This window comes from Magnolia sinica, chromosome 13, assembly GCF_029962835.1.
Source record: "Magnolia sinica isolate HGM2019 chromosome 13, MsV1, whole genome shotgun sequence".
Lineage (NCBI taxonomy): Eukaryota > Viridiplantae > Streptophyta > Magnoliopsida > Magnoliales > Magnoliaceae > Magnolia > Magnolia sinica.
This window is the reverse complement of record NC_080585.1, coordinates 2,963,699-2,981,731: the sequence shown is the minus strand read 5'-3', so window position 1 is coordinate 2,981,731 and position 18,033 is coordinate 2,963,699. Positions and strand designations below refer to the sequence as shown.

At 40.6% G+C, this 18,033-nt stretch overlaps 1 protein-coding gene across 2 annotated transcripts in view; it reads right to left on the bottom strand.

Moving 5' to 3' along the window:
* Positions 1-18,033, bottom strand: part of LOC131222434 (beta-glucosidase 12-like) — a 52,384-nt gene that overhangs the window by 24,259 nt on the left and 10,092 nt on the right. Inside the window, exons 12-13 of one of the 2 annotated variants that reach the window (XM_058217504.1) lie at positions 17,487-17,595; positions 16,641-16,930 (exon numbers count right to left, since the gene is read on the bottom strand). In XM_058217504.1, coding sequence (XP_058073487.1) covers positions 16,759-16,930; positions 17,487-17,595 — 281 coding nt within the window. In that variant the 3' untranslated portion in view covers positions 16,641-16,758. Of the gene's footprint in view, positions 1-16,640; positions 16,931-17,486; positions 17,596-18,033 lie in introns of those variants that run through there. The other variant, XM_058217505.1, reaches the window with a different exon arrangement.

The window sequence follows — 18,033 nt, the reverse complement described above, 5'->3', positions numbered from 1 at the left end:
AGTGTCGACCATTAAAAACTTTTTGGGGGCCCACTGTGATGTCTGTGAGAAATCCTCCCCATTTAAGTTCATTCATAGGGTCACAAAGACCTGGTTGAAGAAGAAAAACAAATTTCATAATGATCCAAGTCTTCAATAACCCCTAAAAGGGTTTCAATGGTAGACGTTCAATTCCCCAATGCCTTTTACAGTGCGGTCTACTTGATAGTTAGATCTATCTTATTTTTTGTCCCAAGCCTTAATATGAGGTCGCCAAATATATGGACGGTTTGGATATAACACAGACCTCATGATGTGACCCACAAAAGGCAGTAGGGATTACAATAGCAAAAAAAAAAAAAAACTGGGAACCTGTAGCTACAGTTTTCTATAGCTACGGATTACAACCGTAGCTATAGACGTAGCTCCGCGATCAATTGCAGCTCCCGCGATTCCACCGCAAGTCGCTGTCCCAATCGGCGATCAATCGTGGATCCCGCGATTCCACCCCCGATCTATGGCTACGGATTATAACCATAGCTATAACCGTATCCGTATCCTTTATTTCGTTCTCTGTTTTTTTTTTTTTTTTTTACATGGAGAATTTTATTCTACCTACATTTTTCTCTAATGCATATTTATATAAATATGTATATATAAGCATATAAAATTTTTTTTTATCTCTTTTTTTCATTTCTTTCTTTATTCATATAACAAGAATATCTTCTAAACCAAAATTAGTTACTTGACGTACCATATATGATTTTAGGGCTAGAAGTTAGGCGGGCTCAACCCGACCAACCTGTGGCCGACCCAACATTGGTTTGGGCTTGGGCAGGATGTATCGAGTTTGGTCTTGGGGTTAGGCCATACAAACACTAACCTGATAAAACTTGGGTTGAGCTCGGATTGAGGTCTTGGGTTGCCTGACCCAACACGAACCCGATTAATATATAAGTTTCTTATAAATTAATTATAATTGAGTGCAGATCGTCTATGTTGAAGGCAAAGGAAATTCCAATGCCTCCCCTCAAGCTAACAAGATATGCTGGATTTCCCTCTCCCAAATAAATTGCTTGATACAAAATACGACTTGTAATGGAGTAGTCCTATACTCTAGTTTGTTTGTTTAGAAAAAAATGCATGGAAATGATGGTGAAGTGAAGGGAATTGACCGTGAAATGAAACGGAATCATTGGAATTGACCGTGAAATGCATGGAAATGACCGTGAAGTGAAGGGAAATGACCGTGAAGTGCATGGAAATGACCGTGAAGTGAAGGGAAATTACCGTGAAGTGCATGGAAATGACCGTGAATCAACACGGAATCGCCGGGATTAACCGTGAAATGCATGGAAATGACCGTGAATCAACGCGGAATCGCCGGGATTGACCGTGAAATGCATGGAAATGACTGTGAAGTGGAGTGAATTGACCGTGAAATGCATGGAAATGACTGTGAAGTGGAGCGAATTGACCGTGAAATGCGTGGAAATGACCATGAAGTGAAGGGAATTGACCATGAAATGAATGGAAATGATCATGAATCAACACAGAATCGCCGGGAATGACCATGAAATGCATGAAAATGACTGTGAAGTGAAGCGAATTGACCGAAAATTGAGCGGGCCAAACTGGAAATTGAGCGGGCCAAACTGAAAATTAAGCGGGACAAACTGGAAAATGAGCGGGCCAAACTGAAAATTGAGCGGGACAAACTGGAAATTGAGCAGGCCAAACAGGAAAATGAGCTGGCCAAACTGAAAATTGAGTGGGACAAATTGGAAATTGAGCAGGCCAAACTAGGAAATGAGCGAGCCAAACTGGAAATTGAGCGGGCCAAACTAGAAATTGAGTGGGCCAAACTGATATGAAGGATTTTTGTTCTTCAAAGTATATGCTAAGAAATAAAGAAACAACTTAAAAGAAAAAGGTACAGCTTTGACGACATAAATGGATAAGTATTGCAGACTCCATGCAAAGCAAATGTTCATCAGATCATGGAGCTAAGGCCAAGAACTGTCTGTAGAACTGCAAATGCAGCTTGGAAGAAGCAAGAATCCATCAATTTTCTTTCTTTCATCAACTTGGGGAGAACCCCAACTGACCAAAATCTTTTTCATATGCATGTTTTATGTCCCCGTTTTTTACATACTCTTGAGGTGAAGATTGGTACTCTCATTTTTTTAGTGCTTTCAACATAAATATGTATGGACTCACTAACAACAAAATGGTGTTAGTGTACAAGTAGTGTACAAAGGCGGGAAGAACGTCATAGTATACATCACTTGTCTTAATGGTGCCACTCCTGCTCTCCTCCATCTCGTTCTCCAGCGTCTTTAAAAACTGAAGATTTGCTTATCCATACAAGAAACTTCGAACAAGCATAGCTAGACAAATGCATTCAAAAAGTTCTATCTGAATACAACTTTAAGGCTAACCAAACGGGCCCAAGATAAACATGAATTTCGTATAAGTGCTACATATGCACGCCACAAAAGCACTTATACATGCATGTGCACACATAAAGACACTAGCATGTTGCATCTACGAAAACTTACCATAGTCTGTCATCGTTCAATACTTTCAGTACTTACAAGGAACGAATGCTATCCTTAATTTCCTGTAGATGATTATCATCCTTCCAATGAGCTGTTGCATCAATGTCATAGATGACCAAATATTAGAAGGTGTATGAAAAAAGTAAGAGATCATCTTGACCTGATTCAGAATGCCAGCTTCCAACAGTCCAAAAGAAAATCGACACAGGATAAGGCCACCAAGTATTACAACATAAAAGAGGAGAGTCAGGCGTCCACCTTAGATCACGTAATTTACTATGGTGTGGCCCACCTTAGATTTGGATCTGCCTCATTTTCGGATTCAAGCTTGAAAATGAGTTGAAAAGATGAATGGTGGGCTTGAATAAAATACATTCATTATGTGAGGATAATTTTTGGTTGCTGAGTTTTACATTTCTTAGCTTAGTAATTCCTTAGTTTCTGGGCAAAATAAAAAATAAATCAGTTCTTGGTTGGTTTTTACATTTCCCATGAATTCCTTTTGGTCATAAATCTTGCCCCAACTTCTAGGCGGGGAGTGAAAAACATGGGGAATTAAAACATGATTTTAGACTCTTCTATGGTTTTCCCAGACTTTCATGAATATAGTGGCACAAGTGTATGCATAGATAAAATAAAATAAAATAAAAGGTAGGTTGGATGGAAAATCTCCTAGTTTTGGTTCATTGGGACTTTCTAACCCAGTCTTTATCCGTGCTTTGTTATTCTTGATCGTTACCGCTGCCATCGGCATCATCATTATCTTATTCCTTCTCATAGTGATTTGGGATTGGCCTTTAAATGGCAGATTGTCGAAAGGGTGAGGGCAAGCAAGCAAAGTAGGATCATGGAACAGCAGTTGCCAAACAAACGGCCAACCACAAAACACCCACACACAAGATATGCCATGCTTAGTAGTTGGTAGCACAAAATAGCACAGAACCCACCGATACATTATTGCCAACTCACATGCAAACACGATCAAGCCCTCATACAAACATGATCAGCCCCACACCATTATTACATGAGTCTAACTATGGCAAATTATCCAAAAAAGGGAAATTTGCAAACAATTAAGGTCTCTAGCATGCAATGCAACACATGCTCATTAGGCATAATAGAAAATCTAAAAGTCTTGATGTCGAAGACATTTGACTACAGAGTGTAGATAAAACAAACTGACTAATTTGTAGTAAGGCTTTTAATAAAACAAAATTAAAAAATGCAACATTAAACAAGTTGCTTGATCTTCCTTTAAGATAACTTTACTCAACAACTTGGAGGATCCTCAGAATACTCAACTCAAAATATTCTTTTTATTTTTTAGAATGGGAGGTCTAAAACCATGAGTAACTATGATTATTGAAGAACATTTCCTAGGCTTTGTTCTGAAAATGCTGCATCATTTTGTAACTATCTACAATACTATATCAGCTCAACCATAACTCAAATGATCAAAAGGGAATTTTCAAGAGACACCCTTGCTATGCCTCTGAACAGTTAGCAATATGAAGCGGCCTCAAACCATATTGTCATTGTTTATATGGAACAAAACAACACAATACAGGATCAGCAGGTTGTTTCCTTCCTGCATTCTTGCACAGAAAAGTCTTTCTTTGAGATTGATCATCTAAGTCGGTGCTGACAGATTAATTTGAGTTACTTGTATGCCACATATATCAACCATCACATCTTGCCAAAGTTGTTATGTCTGAAAGGTACCTCTGCAGAAATACTTTACAGGTAAATATATCCCTTGAGTTTTAAAATGTAAATTTGAGGTGAAGTCTCTTTTTTGCAATGTGCTTTGTTCCAATCCCTCTGTCCAGTCCTAAACTGTCATTGCTGCCTGTTGCAACTTGTTTCTACAAGTGTCAAGTGAATTGACTGTGAAATGCATGGAAATGATAGTGAAGTGAAGGGAATTTACTGGAACTAAATGTATTCTCAAATCCCTAAACCTATAACCTAAACCTAAACCTAAAACCTAAATGTATTCTCAAATCCCTAAACCTAAACCTACACCTAATCCTAATCTTAACTCCTTAACTTAAACCTAAACTTGAAAACCCAAACCTAAACCCGAACCCAAACTCGAACCCGATTTCCTAAACCTTAACCCGAACTTGAACCCGAACCCGAACCCGATTTCCTAAACCTAAGCCTAAACCTTAACCTATTCTCAATTCCCTAAACCGTAACCTATAACCTAACCTAAACCTAAACATATAGCCTACACTTATAACCTAAACCTAAACCTAAACCTAAACCTATTCTCAAATCCCAAAACCCATAACCTTAACATAAACCTAAACCTATAACCTTAACCTAAACCAAATCCTATAACCTAAACCTTAACCTATAACCTATAACCTAAACTTATAACGTATAACCTAACCTTAACCTAAACCTAAAACCTAAACCTAAACCTATAACCTATAACCTAAACCTAAACCTAAAATCTAAATGTATTCTCAAATCCCTAAACCTAAACCTACACCTAATCCTAATCTCAACTCCCTAACCTAAACCTAAACCTAAACTTGAAAACCCAAACCTAAACCTGATCCCAAATCTGAACCCGATTTCCTAAACCTAAACCTAAAACCTAAATGTATTCTCATATCCCTAAACCTAAACCTACACCTAATCCTAATCTTAACTCCTTAACCTAAACCTAAACTTGAAAACCCAAGCCTAAACCCGAACCCGATTTCTTAAACCTAAACCTATTCTCAATTCCCTAAACCTATAACCTAAAACCTAAACCTAAATCTAAAACCTAAATGTATTCTCAAATCCCTAAACCTAAACCTACACCTAATCCTAATCTCAACTCCCTAACCTAAACCTGATCCCGAACCCGAACCTGATTGATGTAATAATGTAGCCCAATCACATGGCAATAAATAAGAAAATCTTACTTTGTTGGCAAGTGTAATCGAACTCAAGCATCACAATGCATCTATTTCCATCTCCACTGTCTCTTATAACATAGATTATTTGAGATTTGGATTTCCAGTTGGCCCGCTCAATTTCGAGTTTGTCCCGCTCAATTTCCAGATTGGCCCGCTCAATATTCAGTTTAACCTGTTCAATTTGGCTCGCTCAATTTCCAATTTGGCCCACTCAATTTCTAGTTTGTCCTGCTCAATTTTCAGTTTGTCCCACTGAATTTTTCTTCTTTCTTCTCCCTACTCCTTCATCCTAGCCAACCGAATCTGATTCTTTGATTACTTCTCCCCCCTCTGTGACTGTCCACCTTCCAGTAAAACCCTCCATTTTCTTCATTTTGTATTTCCCCTTTGTCCGGTTGAGAATACAGACCCCACGCACGTCATTTTGTATTTCCCCTTTTTTAGCAACCAGCCAAGGAAAACGTACCTAAATAAGACTTTAATTTCACTACTAAACTATGGAGGTGTCCCAAAAGAATACTTTATAGATCTTCTAAGGAATGCTTTGAATGATGCTCAATTTTCAGTTAGTCACGCTCGATTTCACAATTTCCAGTTTGTCCCGCTTAATTTCCAGTTTGGCCCGCTCAATTTCCAGTTTGTCCCGCTCAATTTCTAGTTAGGCCCACTCAATTTCAAGTTTGTCATGCTCAATTTCCAGTTAGGCCCACTCAATTTCTAGTTTGAATTTTCACACAATTTTCCTTAGTTGAAATGACATTGTGAAGACACTTAGTAGACAGTAGGTGAAATGAGTTTAGGCATTGTAAGCAGTTCCTTACCCATTACATTGTATATTAGATCAAATTTAAGCACTCCCTAAACTTAAAACCCGCACTAGGAGTTAAAAATGAAAATTCGCTAAGAAATCTCATATAAGCATTGCTGAATGGATATTCCATGATAGATAACGTCGCTAAATTTAACAAGCACCACAGCCTGGAGCCTCTGGTTTTCCGCTCCCATGGCCTCGACCTTCATACCCAAGAATTCGATGTGGGTCATCTCCAATTCCAAAGCGTTTTGGAGCTCTTTAAGAGCGGAACCATACTCCTGCAAGCTACAATAATGAAGGAAACGTGCCTCGAGCTCTCCTTCCCTCTCTTGAAAAGCACTGACCTGGTTCTTAAGGCCATCGATCTCTTCCTCCACGTCAAATCCGTCTTTGCCAACGACTTGCCTGATTTCCTCCTCCCTGGCTTCATCTTGACATTGAGTCTGTGAGATTTTCAAAGAATTCGAACCTTGAGTTTGTAGAAGGCAGTGATCTTTTTCGACTTCTTCTTCATCGAGACCGTTCATTTGATGTTGTTGAGGTGATTGGGCTTTGCTTCTGATGACAATGGAGAAGAGAAAACCAGCCAAGGTGAGAGCCAAAGGGATGCTAGCTTTTGACTAACCATTTGATAACCAGAACGGCGGAACTGATCCAGAACCAAATCATTTTTCACAATCCAGTTCCGGTTCGGTTCTATGGTGCTAACGGTCCGGTTTCGGTTCCAAAAACTATGGAACCGTCAGGAACGGTTTGGTTCCGGTTTCACCCTAGAACTGGACCAAACCGACCCATGTGCACCCCTAGAAATGACCGTGAAGTGCATCGAAATGACCGTGAATCTAAGCAGAATCGCTAGAAATGACCGTGAAATGTGTGGAAATGACCGTGAAGTTAAGTGAATTGACCGTGAAATGCATGGAAATGACCATGAAGTGAAGGGAATTTACTGAAAATTGAGCGGGACAAACTGAAAATTGAGCAGGCCAAACTGAAAATTGAGCAGGACAAACTAGAAATTAAGCCAGCCAAACTGAAAATTAAGCGAGACAAACTGGAAATTGAGCGGGCCAAACTGAAAATTGAGCGGGCCAAACTAGTAATTGAGTGGGCCAAACTCAATTTTCAGTTTGTCCCGCTCAATTTTCAATTTGGCCCGCTGAAATTCTAGTTTGTCCTGCTCATTTCCATGTTTGCCCGCTCAATTTCCAGTTTGGCCCGTTCAATTTCCAATTTGTCCCGCTCAATTTCCAGTTTGGCCCACTCAATTTTCAGTTTGGCTCGCTCAATTTCCAGTTGGTCAGCTCAATTTCCAATTTGGCCCTTTGAAATTCTAGTTTGTCCCACTCATTTTCATATTTGCCCGCTCAATTTTCAGTTTGGCCCACTCCAGTTTCCAATTTGTTCCGCTCAATTTCCAATTTGGCCCGCAGAAATTCTAGTTTGGCCCGCTTAATTTCCAGTTTATCCCACTCAATTTTCAGTTTGGCCCGCTCAATTTCCAATTTGGCCCACTGAAATTCTAGTTTGTCCTGCTCATTTTCAAATTTGCCCGCTCAATTTCCAGTTTGGCCCGCTCAATTTCAAGTTTATCCCGCTAAATTTCTAGTTTGTCCCGCTCAATTTTTAGTTTGGCCCGCTCAATTTCCAGTTTGTCCCGCTCAATTTCCAATTTGGCCCACTGAAATTCTAGTTTGTCCCGCTCATTTCCATGTTTACCCACTCAATTTTCAGTTTGGCCCTCTCAATTTCCAGTTTGTTTCGCTCAATTTCCTTTGTCCAGCTCATTTCCATGTTTCCCGCTCAATTTTCAGTTTGGCCCTCTCAATTTCTAGTTTGTTCTGCTTAATTTCCTTTGTCCCGCTCATTTCCATGTTTGTCCACTCAATTTCCAATTTGGCTCGCTCAATTTTCAGTTTATCCCGCTCCATGTCTAGTTTAGCCCACTCAATTTCCGGTTTGTCCCGCTCAATTTCCAATTTGGCCTGCTGAAATTCTAGTTTGTCCCGCTTATTTCCATGTTTGCCCGCTCAATTTCCAGTTTGGCCCGCTCATTATGAGCTTAATACAATAGCCCATAATGATGTGTTCTTGTCGTGGGTCCTATCATGTTCTGATTTTTTGTTTCTTATCCAAAATTTCAAGATTTTCAAGTTCCCATCATGTTTGGATTTTTAAAATAACCCCCCAGTTCAAAGATTTTCAAGGTCATTTCTATGCATTTCATAATCAATCCTGGCGATTCCGTTTCTCATTTCACTCTGGAATAGGAAGTTAATGTATATATTGTCCCGAGATGTGATATTGACATGTAAGAGTCTACATGTGAGATGAGTCACCGAAAATGATGTGGACCAATAAAAGCATTTCATGGTCAACTCGCTCCACTTCACGGTCATTTTTCCATGCATTTCACAGTCAATCCCGACGATTCCGTGTTGATTCACGGTCATTTCCATGCATTTCACGGTCAATTCCCTTCACTTCATGGTCATTTCCCTGCATTTCACGTTCAATACCGGTGATTTCGTTTCATTTCACGGTCAATTCCCTTCACTTCACGATCATTTTCGTGCATTTTTTCTAAACAAATAAGCTAAAATATAGGACAACTACTCCATTACAATTCGCATTTTGTATCAAGCAATTGATTTGGGAGAGGGAAATCTGGCATATCTTGTTAGCTTGAGGGGAGGCATTGGAATTTCTTTTGCCATCAACACAAATGATCTGCACTCAATTATAACTAATTTATAAGGAACTTATATATTAATCGGGTTCGTGTTGGGTCAGGCAACCCGAGACCTCAACCCGAGCCCAACTCAAGTTTTATCGGGTTGGTGTTTGTATGGCTTAACCCCAAGACTAAACTTGATACACCCTACCCAAGCCCAAACCAATGTCAGGTCGGTCATAGGTTGGTTGGGTTGAGCCTGCCCAATTTTTAGCCCTAAAATCATATATGGTACGTCAAGTAACTAATTTTGGTTTAGAAGATATTCTTGTTATATGAATAAAGAAAAAAATGAAAAAAAAGAGATAAAAAAATTTTTATATGCTTATATATACATATTTATATAAATATGTGTTAGAGAAAAATGTAGGTAGAATGAAATTCTCCATGTAAATAAAAAAAAAAAAAAACCACAAACAAATATTATAGGTATATGGCTATAGCTACGGTTATAATCCGTAGCCATAGATCGAAGTTGGAACCGCCAAATCCACACAACGACTTGCGGTGGAATCGCGGGAGTTGTGGTTGATCGCCGGGCTTCGGTTATAGCTACGGTTATAATCCGTAGCTATAAAAACCGTAGCCATCGTTTTTTTTTTCTTTTTTCCTTTTCCTGTTGTAATCCCCACCGCCTTCTGTGGGTCCCTTCATGAGGTCTGTGTTATATCCAAACCGTCCATCTATTTGGCGAGCTTATATTCAAGCTTGAGACGAAAAATAAGATAGATCTAACTATCAAGTAGAACACGCTGTAAAAGGCAATGGGGAATTGAACTCCTACCATTGCAACCATTTTAGGGGTTATAGAAGTTTTGGATCATTACGAAATTTGTTTTTCTTCTTCATCCAGGTCTTTGTGACCTATGAATGAACTTAGACAGGGAGGATTTCTCACAAACATCACAGTGGGCGCCCAAAAAGTTTTTAATGGTCGATGCTCATGCAACACTGTTTCCTGTAATGTGGTACACTTGAGATTTGGATATACCTCATTTTTGGTCGCATATCATAAAATGATATGGAAAAACATATGGACGGCATGGATGAATAGCATACATCATTGTGGGTCCCACAGACCACCGAACATCCGCCATTGGCTGGTGGCAGGGGGAGTACCCAGTCCGTTTCCATGAAAGGAGGGGTAGTTTCGTCCTCAAAGTCGCTGTCCGCATGTGCTAGTCTAACTTGGTAACTAAAGTTTGTGTTCCTTCATAAAAACCGCTGGGTAAAAGGTTTTGTCTACAGTGGTCATTTTCTCAAAGTTTTTTTGGTTTTTTTTTTTTTAGAGAAAATTACCACGGTAGACCCCACCTTTTATCCGGCGTCTTTGATGAAGGATCCAAACCTTACCTTCCCAACTTAGACTTTACACGTACAGTTAGAGCATTTGAGGACGAAAATACCCCTGCTCTTCACTGTCGTTGCTTTCAATCTCTTTCCCCGCTCCATTTCCACTAAGAAAGAGACAAAAAACTGTTTTCTCCAGCACGAAAATCCCTCCATTGGATCGCACCATTCTCCCATTGGATTGCATCCTCTCCATACATCAGCATTTTCTCATCTTCTGAAAATGGTCAGTCCACTGAAGAAAGCACACACCACAGGTATATTTTAATATATTGCCTGTTGGATGAAGCTTGCATCTAGGCTTCTGGTTCATCTATGTATACATCATCTGATAAATATGATGGATTACAAATAAAACATCATTGTGGGGCATAGCAAGCTTTCTACGATTGAATCACTATTTCCTTTTGTATGATCCACCTAATATTTGGATATGTTATGATTTTGGGCTCAAACCCTTAATATAGATGGAAAAATGGATGAATGTTGTGGATAGTCCACATACATTCAAGGTGGGCCTAAATTAGTTAACTTAGTACGATAAAAGCGTACCGATCAAACCGATTTCAAATTTCAAGAGTTCTTGGTCTATTTGACCTACTTCTCGATAATATGCTCGAGTTCTCACCAATATTCTCGGTTCATGATTGGTTAAATTCCTTAAATAATTCATGAATTTGACAGAGAAATGATAAAGATATGACCGAGAACATCCACAAATTCATGTGATGTTACGGAAAATCTATGAACCGCCTTGTCATTTTCACTAATTGCTCGGTCAACTTCACCGAAGTACTCGTTGAATTTCATGTGAAGCTCGTTCGATTATGTATTAGGCTAGTTCAATTTCATTTAAAGTTCAGTAAAATTCATGTTACCCTCGCTAAATTCCATGTTAGCATTGTTGAATTTCAAGTTAGCGTCCTTGAATTTTATGTTTCTCTTCCTCAATTTCTAGGTTGCCTCGCTCAAATTTCAGTTTGCCTCGCTCAATGTTTGGTTTGCCCTGCTCAATTTTCAGTTTGCCCCGCTCATTTTCTAGGTTTCCCCGCTCAATTTTCAGTTTTCCCACTCAATTTTTAGTTTGCCCCACTCAAATTCTAGGCCGCCTTACTCTAATTTCAGTCTTCCTTGCTCAATTTCAAGTTTGCCCTGCTTAATTTCCAATTTTTCCCGCTGAATTTTCAATTTGCCTTGATCAATTTCCAGTTTGCCTCGCTCAATTTCTAGTTTGCCCCTCTCAATTTCAAGTTTGCCCCACTCAATTTCCAGTTTGCCCTACTCAATTTCTTGTTTGCCCCACTCAATTTCTAGGTTACCTTGCTCATTTTTCTAATTTGCCTCGCTTAATTTCTAGGTTGCCCTGCTCAATTTGTAGGTCATCTTACTCATTTTCTAGTTTGCCTCGCTCATTTTGATAGTTTGCCTCGCTCATTGATATTCAAGATAAATGTTTCCATCCCACATTATCTTCCACTTAATTCCAAGTGTTCTTTTTGCAAATCTCTCAAACTCTACTCTCACAATACCAATAAATTCACCGACGAACATGTTCTCCCAAGGCCCATATAACATTAAGTCTGCGATGGCGCCGTTAGGCAATAGAATTCGAAACTTGAACACTTTTTCTCCCGCTCATCGGAGGATTCTACTTTGCCCCGCTCAATTTCCAGTTTCCCCCACTGAATTTCATGTTTGCCCCACTCAAATTTTAGTTTGCCCCACTAAATTTCATGTTTGCCCCGCTGAATTTCAAGTTTGTCCCGCTCAATTTCCAATTTGCCCTACTCAATTTCAAGTTTGCCCCGCTCAATTTTCTATTTGCCCTACTCAATTTCCTATTTGCCCAGCTCAATTTCAAGTTTGCCCCGCTCAATTTCCTGTTTGCCCTTCTCAATTTATTGGTTACCTCGCTCATTTTTCTAGTTTGCCTCGCTCATTTTGATAGTTTGCCTCGCTCATTTTGATAGTTTGTCTTGCTCAATTTCTGATTTTTTCCTCGTTCAATTTCTATCTCAATTTCATATGAAGCTTGTTCAAATTCATGAAGTTCTACATTGTTTTCAATTATGTCTGCTTTTGCACACTATGATTCACTAGGTATCTTGTGAACTTTATGTTTAATATGTTTTCTAATTCATGTTTACAGGTGACGAATCTTCTGCTGTAATCTCAAACCCACCCTCTAGGTGTACATTGAAATGGTGATTTGATAAGGTGAAGGGTGGAGTGGAGAAGCATGATTATTGGCTAAATTTATTTAGTCAATCTCCATTTTCATTTTTATTGCATATTACATCATTTAGATTTATAGGAGCTTTATTTCACCTTCTTTTTCTAAGATATAAAGGTGATCTAGTATTTGAAATTAGGGGGAGACGATTGCAGTTCATGGAAATGGACTTCACCCTTATTACAAGCCTTAAGACTGGAGAGCTTACAGTATTGAAAAATCGTTGCACTACGAGTACATAAAGAGACAAATACTTTAAAGAATATCCAGTTTTAAAGAAGCACTTAATGAATGTATTTGAAATATTAGTTGACACTAATAGGCACGAGGATGTCGTGAAGATTGCCCTACTTATGGTTGTACAGTGCTTTGTTAAGTGAAACGAAGCAAAAATCATGTGCAACATGAATTATATTTACCTGGTCGACTCGCTAGATGACTTCTATAGCTATCATTGGAGTAGTTTGGCATACTATACAATGTCGCAAGGAGTCGAAGCTGGCGTTGTTACATCAAGTGCCCCTCACTACACTGTATATGGTTGCGTCCGTCCTCTACAAGTTAGAACACTTCTTATTTTCTACATGATTACAGTCTATAGTCAATTACAAATTTTTAATCTGGTACAATTTCATTATAACAAATATGGGCAATAGAGAGATTGTGTTGTTTCGTATGTTCCTTATCAAATTCCACGCTTCATTCAATATCGAGGGTAGAAGGGTTGGAGGTACAACAAAATAGATATTATTTTCGAGAGTAAAGCTGTAAGTGTGTGTGTGTGTGTGTGTGTGTGTGTGTGTGTGTGTGTGTGTACACTTCTCTAGCATTTATTTTACTTAATTTAACGTATACGCTTTTTTTTTATTACTAACATTAGTTTTTGTTCTTTTGCATACATTAGTAGTAATAACCTTAGAACTAACCCTACGAAAATGGGAAACAGATGTCGTTCGCTTGGTCCGTAACATTTTTCAGGTGAGATGTTATGAAAAATGAACTATATTTTCCTGCTTTAATTCGATCGGTCCGTAATTCCATGATATTATTTGGTGCAACCAAACGAATAGTAAAGAAAGAAAGGAGAATAGAAACTGAGATACAATAGCATTTATCGGAATTTACTCGTGAGATTACAATGCGCATCGGCATTGTAGCTGGCCGGAACGTTTTTTGATTGAGAATTATGATGTGCGTAATTCGCTGTTTAGTAATTCATTCCAATGAAATCGAAGTATTCTTTCACCATCTTAGATAGCTTTTCGGTGAATTTTGGGAGCCGATTTCCTACGTTAGATCTCATGCTATGTGGATATTCACCGTACGTTAAGGGATGCAAAAACCTGAATATACCAACCATAGAAGAAAACTAGTTCATCTCATAATGTTGCATTTTTCTCCGAAGTATCATAAACATTGTAACATAATAAACTTTCTTTCACGTCAATTATCTATAACATCTGAGCTGTGTAAATGGTGGGACCCATCAAAGTGATCATCTGAGGTGAAAATCAGGATGGCCCATTCACCATTCTTACTACACTGTCAAAATCAATGGACAGCTAATGGTTGGCCCACTTAACGAGTGGATTGTTCTATTTTTTACTCCAAATAAACTTCATCATTTGGTCCACCATTTCCATGCCTCAGATTTTCCACTGAAGTGATACATGACTCACCATCCTAACATGAAGTCAATAGCTCTTTCAGCTGCATCATCGTCGCCCCCTAGATGCTGAGTAGGGGATCATCCAGTGAGAATTTAGTGTCATTCTTATCTTGCCCTTTTGAGATAGCTGTCCGTATAGTTCAATCCCAACCATTCATATCTAGGACCCAGTACTATTGAGAAAGGGAACTGTGTGATGACGCCCTGTCAGATCTGGACTCTTTATCATTGCGCACAGCATCTCACATGCTCCCGCCCAAAAGTTAGGCTAAACTCCTCAGGTCTATTCTGCTCGTTTATCCATCTTCAACCAAGTGGGGCCCACTGACGAGTAGACTGGCCCAATTATTCCCAAGATGCACATGCAATATGCCCAATTGATCAACGGCCCGGATCTTGCACTGCGAAGTGGATCCTGGATCCTCTTCATATGGGTCCCATCCGCATGACCATTTTAACGGACCTTAATTACCTCATACTTGTCCTTGTAAACCTTCACTGCTGCTACATGGGCCAACGACAGGTGATGGGCCACAACGTAAGGGTCAGTCCCTGAATTCCCCATGCTGCAATTCCTGGTGTCTCCTGAAGAACACTGCCGGGATGCTACAATTCCGATCAGGTATTCACCGGAGCTGACACTCCAAGGCTCGTTTAAGGTGATCCAGTGCCTCACCCGGTCTCCGAATTCTCTAAAACAGATATTAGCATAGTCTCGGAAATCAGCCCTGTAAAGGTTCCTCATTAGATACATTCATACACTTTCACGAAGAAGGATAATGTGCATGAGATTAATTGTAAAAGATGGGCCCATTGGATTGTAGTGGCACATTGGAGCAACACTATTAGTGGACCAAGCTTCGTTGAGACCGACCCATTTACCTTTTGGGCCTGGTTCAGTCAGTTGGTCCTGAACTTAGATAAAGCCATCGACCAGAGAGTCACTGGGATATGAAGGTCCTAGCTCAGCCCTGTAGGAACCTTTCTCCAGGGCATTGGTTTGCCTGGCCTACTACTTGCCCGCCAAGTCGGGGATAGGGGTGGCAATGGTTCAGGTTCAGGTTGGGTGGAGTGAACTCGAGCACAACCCAGGGCTAAGAATTCCAGTGAGAACTCGACCTGAGCCTTCAACCCATTTACTTAAAAAGTGACACATTCTAACCCAAGCCCGACCTCCTACCCATTTAGCTTGCCCCAACTCTGCATTAGAAATGGGTCAGGTCGGTTGGCCCATGGGTAGACCCAGTCCATAGTCGATAGAACCCCCCACAGTTAATGGTGGGAATGGTCTAGGAAGCCTGCTTAGCTTAATGAGCTCAACCTCTTCGATCAGGCTTGGACCTAATAGCGGGGACTGTGGGCCAGTCTTAGGCCTAGCACGCATGGCCAGATTAATATTGGGCTCAAGCCATTCTAGCCTGACTGTGTCGCGACCTGACTAATGTGTTATATCCTATCAATATGCCATTCCAATCTTTGAATAAGCAACCCATGCATCTTGAAGGTAGATCATTGTTTTCTATTTCTCTAAATATCTATTTCTTTTCTGCATGCATGGCCCACTTGATCAAGGGATCTTCTCGATTTTTATTCAGGCCCACACCCGACAAAATTTTCACAGGCTGGAGCTTGGGCTACTATGATAGGCTCATGCCGGCCTTGCCTGGGCCCGGGGGATTTCAATCTGGGCCGTCCCAAACCCGACCTATTGCCACAACTACCCGCAGTTAGGGAGGATGTATTACTTACACGATTTTGGAGCTGAAGAAGCCGCCATACTTCAAGCAAGAGACCCCATACGCAGGACGAGGCCTTTCCAGTCCGATTAAGGCCAGGGCGTAGGAGACTAGGGCTGGGCCATGGCCAACAACCTTCTCCACCTAACTAGTAAGACCCAACCCAGGACCGACAAGCCCAAGCCCAAGCCCAAGCCCAAGCCCAGCCACCCTCTTTTGTGCAAGATCTAGGCTATTTATTAGGTGTACTAAATCATGCTTGGTGTTGACAAAAGTGCCCTTGAAACCTTAAAACGGCAGGGCGATTTTAATGGGGCTTGTATACAGCCTGAAGGTGCATGGCTACATTAATTAATAAGCGGGCTTAAATTTTAAGGCTTGGATCAACCCTCGGTCCTAATTAATCAGACAAAGCGTCTGGGTGAGAGCGGGAATACACAGGCATTCGAACCGTACATGTACAATCCACCAATTCAATATAAGCTGCCCAGATTGAGGGACCCACTCTAGATAGGTAACTGTCCCACAATCAGATGGAATGAACAATCCTAGACTTAGATCAATGGACATTAGACGAACTGGCAAAAGGTCATGGGACATTGGAGCTGTCCAAGAAGTGGGTTTTCACGGTTATAAAAATCATGCCAATTCATTTTATTAGGATATCCGGATCTGGATCCATTAAGTCCTACAGTTGGGCAAGTTACAATGCAGTAGTTGCACACATAATCTAGGTGCAATGTGGAAGATACAAGTATGCATGTCTACCCTTTGAGGAAGTTTCGAAACCAAATTGCAGACTTCTTTGGGTATCTCTTCAACCCATCTTTGTAGTCCACGTAATTAAGACCGAATCGTACGGTGTAGCCATCTCCCCATTCAAAGTTATCCAACAGCGACCATGCAAAGTAGCCCCTCACATCCACACTGTCCATCCTGTCATCAACTCACCAATCAAAGACAATCTCTCTCTCTCTCTCTCTCTCTCTCTCTCTCTCTCTCTCTCTCTCTCTCTCTCTCTCTCTCTCTCTCTCTCTCTCTCTCTCTCTCTCAGTGATCCAGACTGTGACCTGGTGGACTACACCATGGATGGATCATGCCCCCCGAAAGCTCCATGAGATGGGGCATGGTCCATACATCGTCACGCCTCAAATTAACAGTCCAGATCACCAAACCATGGTTCCCACTGGCTAGATTTATTTCACCCAAAAGAAAATCAGGTCCACTCAGCCCGTGGGTTCGATACGGTGGGCCCTAATATTGGAAACAGGTTGAAGGGCAAGAAAATTTCAGCCAAGTTTGGGCCACCTGAATAGTAGACCAACCTGATTCTTGGGCCACGTAATCTTCAATGGTACCCCTCTGATTGGTGGATTCGAACTCCCACTTACACGCCATGCTTGTGCCAGCATGGCGTGTAAATGAGCTTTCATGTACATACATGGGGACTTAGCACAAGAATGCATTTGTATAGGAAATAGAGAAAACAGACCTGATGGCTCTTTCAAGGAAAGAGAGATGTTTATTGTAGTAGTCGATTCTCATTTTGTCTTCTAAAGCTTCTTGAAGCGTTAATGTCTCGTTGTTGAACTCGTCCACCCCTTCAACAATACCAAAAACAATCAATGCTTACAATGAAAACTGTATCTTATAAGCATAGCAAAAAGACTCGATGACAAGGATCATGAATTGAGACGCTGCCACTCACCTGAGCTGCAGTTGAATTGGCTACTTGGGGTACTGAACTAGACCAGTTACTATCGAATCTGAGTTGACTCGGATGAGTCATTCTTATAGGTAGGGTGGAAAATGGGCTGAGCCGGGTTGAACCATGCAAAGTCCATGTGATTAGCTAAGGCCCCAGGTACAGCACCCAGAAAAGGCCATACGTAAGGAATTGGGTCTCAGGTTGGGCTGGCCAGAACCTTTCTCTATGGGCTTTAGGTAGATGCAAGATCAGGTTCACCACAACGAGTTAATGAGCCGAAAATTCAAGAGTAGGTCAAACCCATGGACCTCGAGGGTCAACACCAAACCAG